The 11301-nt window shown below is 32.1% G+C and overlaps 1 protein-coding gene across 1 annotated transcript; it reads right to left on the bottom strand.

Moving 5' to 3' along the window:
• Positions 1-424: 424 nt before the first annotated feature.
• Positions 425-3991, bottom strand: LOC132726642 (uncharacterized). The gene is made up of 2 exons (XM_060711984.1): positions 3689-3991; positions 425-1284 (listed from the first exon to the last, which is right to left on the bottom strand). The coding sequence occupies exons 1-2, from the start codon at positions 3833-3835 to the stop codon at positions 535-537; spliced, it is 897 nt and encodes a 298-aa protein (XP_060567967.1). The 5' UTR covers positions 3836-3991; the 3' UTR covers positions 425-534.
• Positions 3992-11301: the final 7310 nt, after the last annotated feature.

Genomic DNA, 11301 nt, shown 5'->3' on the forward strand with positions numbered 1-11301 from the left:
CATGTTTCTATGTTGTTGTTTTTTTGTAGTTTGCTTTGGATAGGTTTAAAGTCACACAATAAGCCAGCTAAATAGATTCCACATGTTAAAGAATCAAAAAAGTTCCTGGTGGGATTCAAACCCACAGCAGTGAAGAGCAAGTGGTAAGCTAAGTTAGCAACCATAATCACTTAACCATGGTATGGAGATGTCATAACCAATGTTGGTAAAAGCACGCAGACAAAACAACACTAATATTAATATGATACCAATGCTGCGTAATTAAACATGTAGCTCAATTTATAGCTAGCTTAAGATATACACATAAATACTATAAATATCTACAATACCATGTTGAAAATAATATCTTCCATTGAAAAACCTTTTCTTACAAGGCAGTTGAATCAGTTTCAGTGGGAACAAACACCAGCGGTGGTATTTTCTGACCAACCTTAACATTTGTTTGACCTTGACCTACATTTTCTAAATTCTCCTTACTTTTCCTTTCTGCTTCTAAGGCACAGGACACTACATCTGGGCAATTCAACCTATCACCTAAACTGGAGTCTGATTTAGATGCAAGCTGCTTTTCTTTTTCAATCTGAATCTGTATGTATTTATTTTTTTCCCTAGAAGCTTCAAAAAACACCCAGACTGTGTCAGATTTTCAGGATCTGAACTTTCATCAATATCAACTGGAGGCTTGTTATTCTCTAATATATTCAAGCTTTCTGGCTGATCTAGACTAAGTTGTGTAGAGGACTCAGTGGAATCACTTTCACTAGTTTTTCTACTGGATAAGGACTTCAATCTCCATTTTCTGGAAATAGACCCAAAGTCCTGTTTCTTCAAATTCTTCCTCACACTTCCTGTAGAGTGAGCTCTCCTGTGAACCTGAGCAGACGTGGGTCTGACTTCTGAAGGATTTTGGGTAGATGAAAGTTTTGAAGAACAACTTGAATCATTGACATCAACCTTAGTGTCAAGATCAGACTTAGTAACGTCTGAATTTTCAAAGTGTGATTCAGTACTTAGAGTTGCTTCACTTTTTTCAACTATTTGGGGCTTAGCCTCTTTCTCATTTTTTGGGTAAGATGTTTTGACATGAAGCACTATCTCTGCTTCGGAGCCGTCTCCTGCAGTGGAATTATGGGAAATTTCTGCAGTTGTAACAGTCACTTGACCGCGGTCATCCGTGATATTCATTCTTATTTCTGAACTCTGTTGCTGATCATCCTTAGCTACCAATGCATCGGGCTGATATGGGTTATGAACAGTAACATCAACCTGTTGAGACTTGCCAGTCTGTAATATAGAATGCGTTAAGAACATCAGAGTGACATAGAGAAAAATTCATATTATAAAATACTCATCAATACTCGTTCTTTATGTAAAAATAATACAAAATGAACAAGAGCTGTCACTAAGACAGTGTGCTCAACGTTTCTCAGTGCCTGATAGTTAAACAAGAGGCCTGGATTATGTAGAATTTTCAGAGTTCCAAAATAGCCATAATTCTGTCAAAATAAAATATAAATTGTTAAATTATTATCTATATTCCAGTGTACAATGCCATTAAGAAGTGTAATATTATTACATGTATTCCCGTGTACAATGCCATTACCAAGTGAAAAATTAGAATGAGTAACGATTCGCCACACTTACGATTCGCCACAGAGTAATAACGATTCGCCACAGTTAAATTAAGATTCGCCGCAGTATGATTATAACAATGATTTTTTAGTAATCAACAAACTTTTTTTTTTTTTTTTTTTTTAAACAATTTGACAATGACAATAATTTAATAATGTTTCTTAATACAAGTAATATGAACTTAAGGCCCCCATCGCGGATTTTCAATTTATCAAAGTAACATACATTATTACAGGAGTACATTTATAAGAAAGAAATTATACGTTGAAATAAAAATTGAATTAATCGTAAACATATATGTCAATTAATTATATATAAATTATATATATATGTCAAATATTTAAAAAAAATGGTTATTGCAAAAACATGTGTTCATTACGAAAATTGATTTACGATAATCGTTAAAGAACGCACATCTAAAACATTTGTCACACCTTTAATTTCAACAAGCCAATCATCTTAAGATTGTTGTAGAAATATTTAATTGACGCCGAAATAATCCTTTAATTCTCTGACAATGTGAGCAACTGTGCACAATTGGATACTACTACATGTAGTTTTTGTCACTTTGTTTTGTTAACAATGTGTTATGTTATTTCAGAGACATATAAATACATGTATTTTAACGTCTCTGGTTATTTTGGAAATAAAAAATGTTGAGATATTAATAATAAAAAAAGATATTATAAAAAAGCTATTTTTGTATTTTTTGGGGCTATAGAAATAACAAACTTTTTGTCATTTTGGTAATAAAATATGTTTTTATGTGTTTCTATTCAATAAGAGCTGATTTAGTCTGGTTAAAGTTTTAAAAAATGTTAACATATTTACACTGTGTAATAAAATATGTTTGTTATCATGTGTCTTTATTCAATAAAAGCTGTTTTTCGTATAACTTTCCAGTTTATATAAATAACGAAGTTTAACTTATCTACAATGTGTAATGTAATTTTGGTAATAAAATATTTGGTTTTCATGTGTTTTTATTCAATAAACGTTGTTTTTAGTATAACTAATTTATGTAATTAACAAATGAAATATAGAATGGAAAAAAGTTTTCCATCAACAGTTTGAAAGCAGCACGCTTCCGGATTCATGCAAATTTTCATGAACAAATTTGAAAATGTTTTAAAAAGTAAATTTAAATATTGTCAAGTGAATAAAGAAAATAATTTTCACGTTGATTACAGTACTTATACAACCCATGTAAATCAGCAAAAAGAGGTAAAAATATGCAAAACGTAGTAGAAATATGGTGAAAAATACTACTAATTAAATCGGTCAAAAATCGCCGATTACATATAAAATTATTACTAAAGTCTTGTATCTTTTTATTGTTCTTATAAATCAAAATACTGTTTCTCAAGTTTGATTTTCTTGAAATAGTTTGATTCATCTGGAGGCATGCAGCTTTAAAAACAGATGTGATAAAGTTCGTATTTGAACACATGGCGAATCGTTATTTAACTGTGGCGAATCGTTAATACTCCGTGTCGAATTGTTATGTGGCGAATCGTTAGTGTGGCGAATTGTTACATTACCAAAAATTATTACCTGTATTCCAGTAAGCAATGCCATTACAAATTGTGAAATCATTACCAGTACCGTATTCCAAAGTACAATGCCATTACCAAGTGTAAAATTATTACCTGTATTCCTGTGTGCAATGCCATTACCAAGTGTAAAATTATTATCTATATTCCTGTGTGCAATGCCATTACCAAGTGTAAATTTATTATCTATATTCCTGTGTGCAATGCCATGATAAATTGTGAAATCATTACCAGTACCGTATTCCAAAGTACAATGCCATTACCAAGTGTAAAATTATTATCTATATTCCTGTGTGCAATGCCATTACCAAGTGTAAATTTATTATCTATATTCCTGTGTGCAATGCCATGATAAATTGTGAAATCATTACCAGTATTCAAGAGTACAATGCCATTACAAAGTGTAAAATTATTACCTATATTCCAGAGTACAATATTGTCTATTAATATTGTCAATTGTAAAATTGCATCCTGTACTCCATTATAAATTGTAAAATTATTACCTGTATTCCAATATGTACTGTGTCGTTCCCCACAAATCTAGAGGACCTCCTTATAGCGTCTTCTCTCACTAAAAAAAGAGCAAAAACCAAACATTTCAATATAGACAAATTGAGTAAAAGTTCTACTGCATACCCTTTCACATTCATGATGACAATCCACTATTACAACAGATCAATTTTAAAACCTGAATCTAGATTTTAAAATCAATTCAATAGTATTTTCCTTGACTTCTATGTTATTTTCTTCTATGACCAACTCATATAAGATACAGTGTATGGTCATAAAGTATATGTTTATCTTTTTTTTTTTTGAAAGAATATAATCAACCGTCTCTTGCCTGTCTACATGTTGCTTTTGGAGACTTGTAACATCAATGTTAATAATCAGCCAATCAGAATGCCTCTTTTGTCTCTATATTAAGAATGGTATATGATATTCTTCCATATATTTCATAAGCATTTTGTGCAATTATAATATATTACCATGCAAGTATTGTTTACAGTTTTAAAACTTTTAGCAAAGCAACCCTTATTTCAGGTGAAATATTTCTAAATTGAGAACAATCAATATTTAAATGGTATATGAAATGGGGCTTTTTGGGTATAGAACTTGGTCAAACCCTAAATATTTGTATTTCTTTAACTTGAACACATATTATTGAATGTACAATAGTCTTATGTCTCTGCATGTTGATACAGAAATCATATGGTAAAAGATGTCAGTCACTTACAGAGAGATCAGTATTTACAAATTATTTATCCAGGAAAGCCTGTTTGCCTTGAGTTGATGCACATGTCAGCATATTGTCCTGATATAGTAACTCTATATGTGCATTGATGTGATCGGCACTTTGTTATTTATATTTTTCGGCTTTGTTATTATTTCAGCTAAAAATTTTCAAAGTATCTCTTGAGTTCTATGGGTTTCTACTTTGATTTTGAAGAAGAAAACAATTTTTTCACAAGTTGGTCTTAAGAATAGTGAATTTTCCTCATTTTTTCATGGATTTTCAGTGTGTTTTGACAAATGTGAAAAAGCAGGTGCTTGCCTTTCAAATTAGGGAATAACAAGAGCTGTCCGTAAACAGTGCAATCGACTATTCTCACTGCTTGATAGTAAGAAAAGGGACATAACTCTGTTAAAAAGTACAACTGCTTGCCATGAACAAGTTCAATCACAGCAATCCTGAAACATTATCTTTGATCTGACATTTTCAGTCTGACCTTTAAGATTTTTTTCCATATTAGCAATTTCTTGACATTTAACTGCCAACTATTTATTAAAGATTCATTTCTAAAACCCAAAGAGTATTTTTACAGAACACTACAATAGACTTACTCTGGAAATAAGAATATTTCGGGTTTTCCCAACTAAAAACGTACGTACAAACAAACTATTACAGTTACAGCTTCGTTAATAAGCGAAATAGGTTGACTTATCTATTGTGACGGGTAGTGCAACGTGAAGCTGTAACGGTAAAAATTAGTTTATACTACAGATAAGCTGGGGACATTTGCCGAGTTCCGGATAACGTCTATCATCTAAATGCTGATGCAACATGTTGTCACCTTACCAGATTGTTTGTTTGGCTTTATGGGTACCCCCAATTTTTTTTCTTCCTTTTTTTCAATCACAATTCTCTTAAATCATGCAAAGTTTAAGAAAATTCTCTCTGCTAGTTTAAAGTTCCTTTCATTGCCTTTGTAAAAAAATAAAATACTAAAATTTCCCATTAGGTACATACTTCTTTAAACAACAATACTGTTTTTTTTTGTAAATAGATCTAATTAAATTTTATGATTTAATAATTAATTTCATTCAAATTGTCTAAATAAACTATATGTTAAGCCTCATTTAATATCCCCTAGGTACTTATAATGTTTACAAGATTATTATATTTCAACAATTTTTTGTTTTCTTGTAAGTTTTCACACAAAATTTTCCCACTTACAGTTATTATGTACATGTAAATTTATAATCTCACTTTTAGAGTCAGAGGTGTAAAAATTTGCTAAGTACTTCACTGATAAACATATAAATAAATAAATAGATTTTATCAGAAACAAATTGTAGAACAGGTTAATTTAAGACCTAAACTCATTGCCAAAAACATGTATATTATGGAGGGCGTTCGTTGCCAAAATTCCAGACATGTAAAGTGTTCCTTTTTAAAATGACTTTTGAAAATGCGAACTTGTATGCCTACCATTTTTATTGTATACCTCTTGATTCAATCTTTTAATTGAAGGTTACCGCCTTTATATAACAAGTTTACATATATATTGTAACAACTGACCTAACATCTAAAACGACAACAAATTTACAAGTTCGTATCTTCCATTGCATGCAATACATATGCATGTTTGCACACTTATAGATCTGAAATATACAAATGAAACGTAAAACTCGAATACGGAAAATAGAGTTTAAGAAAACGTGTTACCAGTTGTAGAACTACAAGAGTACGTTAACACAGTAACATGTTTAAAATGACAAAAGTAGATTCACAAAGTTAAACGATTTTAAGTCAAGCATAACGCCCCGCCCCTCTCGGAGTATTTACAAACTTCTATTGCGGACAGGTATAAAACGGCGCCTCTCCCATATTTTTAAATAAAACTGAAGGACAACATACGGCATTTTTCATAACATATATATGTTACATTTGTTACAAAAGTTTTGTCACTAGCAACATCACTTGAAAATTGCTGATTTTACCATATATGATGAAGATAACTTATGCATTACCTTATTATTTAACATCGTGTTCTTGTCAGTTACAAATTATTTATCATTTTAGTAATTAGCCTGTCCGTGCTCTGCCTAGTGCCCTGTCCTGTGTTTTGTTTTGGGTCCGCCTGGGCTTCTTGCCACTTGTTCTTGTTGCTGGGTCATGTATTGGCACAATTTTCATTTTCAACAAAAACTATGCAAGTATATTTTAAAGTGGCCACCGAGATTTCCTTTCCGAAATCAAGAAAATACTTATCCGTAGCACATATGTACAATCTTTAATAAGGTATTTTCAGTATGAATAAAAACTTTTTGCACTTGTTCATTATCCCTCATGTACAGACTCAATCAAACCGAGTCTGCAATTCTTATGTAATTTTGTAGTGATTAATGCTTCCGAGGGATCACTTTGTTTCCAGATTTTTATACTTCACAACAGCAGGTGTCAAGTGCCGTGTGGCAGCTGTAAAAAGTTGCCCCGTACTTCACTTCAGTGTTGTCATATTTTTCTGGTCTTTCGGGATCATTGATGCCAGCGCTATTAAGTGTTGAGAATTGAGTACCGTTCAAGCCGGTGCTAGGGGGCGTGAGGCATGTTGCACTTGTTCATTATCCCTCATGTGCAGACTCAATCAAACCGAATCTGCAATTCTTAAGTAATTTTGTTGGGATTAATGCTTCCGAGGGATCACTTTGTTTCCAGATTTTTAATATACTTGTTCAAAACTTATGGTCTTAACTTCATTCAATATTCATTTTTCTTTTTGAATAAAGTATCTAAAGGAAGCGACGTTATTATTTTCCGAATATATGAGTGTGGATTTAAGAGAAAAAAAATAAACAACGATAAGTTAGAAACAAAAATTTTAATACTTCTACGTAATTAATTTTCCTTTTTAAAGGCATCACTAGAAAGTTCATTAAGGATTCTTAAGCACTATTAAGTGTTGAGAATTGAGTACCGCTCAATCCGGTGCTAGGGGGCGTGAGGGATGTTGCACTTATTCATTATCTCTCATGTACAGACTCAATCAAACCGAGTCTGCAATTCTTATGTAATTTTGTTGTGATTAATGCTTCCGAGGGATTACTTTGTTTCCAGAATTTTTTACTTGAGTCTAAAATTATCAACGCCGCCTTTCCTTGATGATCTTGTTTATCATATTCTAAAATTATCGAAATTGACCAAGAAATAAAAAAAGTAAGTAGGGGGCGCCATGTTTCTCTTACTGAATTTCAGAGTGTGTTTTGTTTTTTTGGGGAGGCTATGCCGACCCAATGTTAATAACCGTCCGTCAAATCTTACTGCCGCAGTAATCAGGTCAAAAAATAGTACCTTGATTTTTTCTAAGCTGACTCATCACTCATCACAGACATTTACAATATGAACTTTTATTTCATATCTGCGATTTGTAAAGATAATAATTCTCTGAAAAATTCTTGATTTTTGTTTGTTATTTTTTCAATTCACTACTCCGTGACGTCATACTGCCGCGGTAATCAGGTTTAGGCATACGTACGTTGGTAATAAATAGTTTTGGTATGAAAACCCTTCTATATAATAACTTTATCAATATTTTTTAAACAAAAAGCATAAATGAAAATTTATAGGTAAATGCTTTAATTACTTTAATTAGGTGGCAAAAATTCTTTATTATTTTTGATAACAATTTTCCAATTACTACGCAGCGACCAACTGTTTATGACGGGTCATTAACTAGAACGTTGCAACACCGTAGTCTCAATATCATGCATGTTCTTTTGTTGCTATAAACCATTAATAGTCCTTAATAATTTTTTAAAGACAAATAATGGTAAACTGTCGCTTACATCAGAGACATGGATCATGCTTGCGTGATAACTAAGGAAAACTAACTTATTAGTACACCTTAGGAGGCTGTACGCGGAAAACGCTCATAAACCGCTATATCATATAGCTGTTAGTAAATATTTTGCATACATTTAACTAAAAATTCACTAATGGTGATGAACATATAGTTTGAAAACATTATATTCTTAAACCATGTATCGCCGAAAAAAAAATATTTAACTACAAAATCCGTAAGGACCCTCCGACATAAAAGTATCTTTTAAAAATATGTCTGGCAATTGACAGATCCCTACTCTGATCTTTTATTTGTAAAGGAATAAATTTAAACATGTGCTCTTTTGTTTAGGAATATTTTGTAGTGAAAGTCTTAATATATCCACTAATCTCATAATTAGAATTAGACAGGTCAGGGATTTATACAACCAGCAGTTTAGTTATCTACGCTCATTTTAATCCCAATAGAAACATTCAAATATTTGGGGTAAAAAACATGACCAAAGTACCTAGTAGTCGTTTACCCGGTGGTGATCCCATTAAACTGATCATAGATTCGAATAGAAAACACAAATAGAAACATGTGTTTCGGTACAACAAAAATCGGAAGTAAAGTGAACAGTTAAATGACAGAAATATGTGGTCAAATATGTTTTAACAAGGAAATAATTATTTCAGAGAAAGACGCAAAGAATTCAGTCTTCAATCAAATGAATGACCCCGTATTGTGTAATTAGAAAAGTTATTCAATTCTAGGGCAACAAATCATAATTTGATAGTTCGTGTGTGATAAAATTTTCAATACAGATTATGAGATACATAAAAATATTAAAGAATAAGAAACTTTAAAAAACAAAACATAAAAAACGCATATATATATACGAATGACTTACAGTCGAGCATCATCATGGAAATTCATCAACATACCTTACGAAATTTTAATTTGAAAATGATATTTGCGCGCGCTGAAGTGATTAATGTTTATTTGAATAAATCAAATAAAAAGAACTTATATGTTTGTGTTTTAAAAATAATTGGCGGCATAAGACGAATTTCGTTTTCATTTTACAACACTTGAAAAATTACTACAGAAAATATGTTGTTGTTTCATTGTTTTCTTTTCAACAAGAGTGTGTGTTTTAAGTTCATTTATTCTCGGCACCGGAATAACCATATGTCCGAGATTATAGCACCGGGGACGTCTTTTTCAAGCAGAATCTTCCTTGTAGCCCATTCTTCGTTCGTTAGTGGTAAAGGAGACGACAGTATTGTCAAGGCATCAACTTCCTGACTGACGACAACAAAAACGACATTCATTAGCGTCAAACCTCCAGAGTAAGTTACGACAGGTCAACCAATCACCTCTGGTACTTGAGATGACTTGACCTTGACCTGCCGTGTGCCTTCTCCGCGACGTGCATACCTCTGGAGGGATTTGGAGAAGTTTCAACAAAAACCTCAAACACACGCTATTTATAACACCATTCATAGCACTGACGCTTCGATGTTCTCATCTATTTGCGTGAAATGGTCGACAAGGAAAACCCAACGTAATAACCGCACACTCTGTTAACAACAGATTTTCCGCAGTATATATTTCAAGCTAGTGAGGTTTCAAATCCATAAGTTGGTTGAGTGTTGGCGGTAAAAAAAGAAGATAAAAAAGAAGATATAACTTCCTGATCAATTTTTCACTTAGGTTGATTTAATTTTGAATAAGCTTTGCAGATATGTATTTTTTTCAAGAAATATTTAGCTTTAATATTATCCGAAGCCGTCAAAGTCAGCGACGAGTAATGAAATGGGAATAATTTTCTGAAACATGATTTTATTCGAGATTTGCTTCGGGAGAAGACAACTTTCTGTCCGTAGAGCATGAATATTAATACTCACCACAAGACAGTGTCTTATTGATCTCAATTATGGTACATGTAAATATGTATAATTTTTATGTTCAATTAAAATGTTGCTTCCCTTGCAGTTGTTATTTATCATTCAATGATATTAAAATGACATAAAGTATTTATGATGAACAGTCCTAGAATATTTTGATAAGGAACCGTCAGTTGTAAAATGGTATCATATGATCTTATAATGAACAGTCGTCATACCTGCTGGTATGTCATTTATAAATGGTTTTTAGGTTTTTCTTTAACAATCCGAATGTAGACCTCAATGAAATGTTCTGGAATATTAACAAAATGAATAGTCAACCATATTAACCATTTATATGAATGGCTGAACGATAAATGGCGCAATGTGCATATCTTCTTATTTAACAGCACATTTTAAGCAAAAAAAAAAAAGAAACTATAAGTCTGAAACATTCTGTCATAGCCTCCCCATCAGTACATTCAGTGCTTTGATTTTACTTGGGGATCATATGCCGTTTTTCATGGTATGGCACTTACGTGTCACATTGAAGGTTCCATGATAATCCCCATATTAACACATCTGCGGATGTTTCAAAATTGTACCAGTTCATGTTGAATTTTGCTTAAGCCGGTGCTAGGGGGCGTGGACGATAACTTGCTCTTTCCATTACCGTCCATGAGCAGGCTCAATCAAACCGGGCCTGCAACATTCTCAATTTTGTCGTTTTGAGCGTTCTTTAGGGATTCTTATTTTCTCTATTTTACAGAACTTTAACGAAAAGTTAATTCATTTTGATTTAATTCATTTTTATTTTGAGGCATTATATAATTATATATCATATATCATATTAAGCACACTTTTATTTAAATCCTAAATTATCAAAATATATTACGAAATAAAAAAAAAAAAAGTTTGGAGGGAACGCCGTGTTTTTTCTTACCAATTCGAGAGTGTTATTTTCAGAGTAAAAAACCCAAAAAATTCAATACATCTATTTAATTCATTTTTATTTCCGAGGCACTCATGGAAAGCTTATGGAGTAATCTTTCATTTGATACCAATAATATTGGACTTTTAATAGAAATAAAAAAACGTTAGAATGGACGCCGTGTTTTCCTTCACTTTATTGAGAAATAGGAGAGAGGGCGACGGGTATTATACCTGTCCGTACATTTCCGT

The sequence above is a fragment of the Ruditapes philippinarum genome, unplaced genomic scaffold (genome assembly GCF_026571515.1).
Source record: "Ruditapes philippinarum isolate M1 unplaced genomic scaffold, ASM2657151v2 ctg15947_1_1_1_1, whole genome shotgun sequence".
Taxonomy (NCBI): domain Eukaryota; kingdom Metazoa; phylum Mollusca; class Bivalvia; order Venerida; family Veneridae; genus Ruditapes; species Ruditapes philippinarum.

What these genes read in the sequence shown, in the direction of transcription:
- LOC132726642 (XM_060711984.1), bottom strand. Translation starts at nt 3,835, where the DNA reads ATGAATGTGAAAGGGTATGCAGTAGAACTTTTACTCAATTTGTCTATA. An exon ending in CAGTACATATTGGAATACAG is followed by an intron (nt 1,285 to 3,688) that starts GTAATAATTTTA and finishes TCTATATTACAG; the next exon opens with ACTGGCAAGTCTCAACAGGT.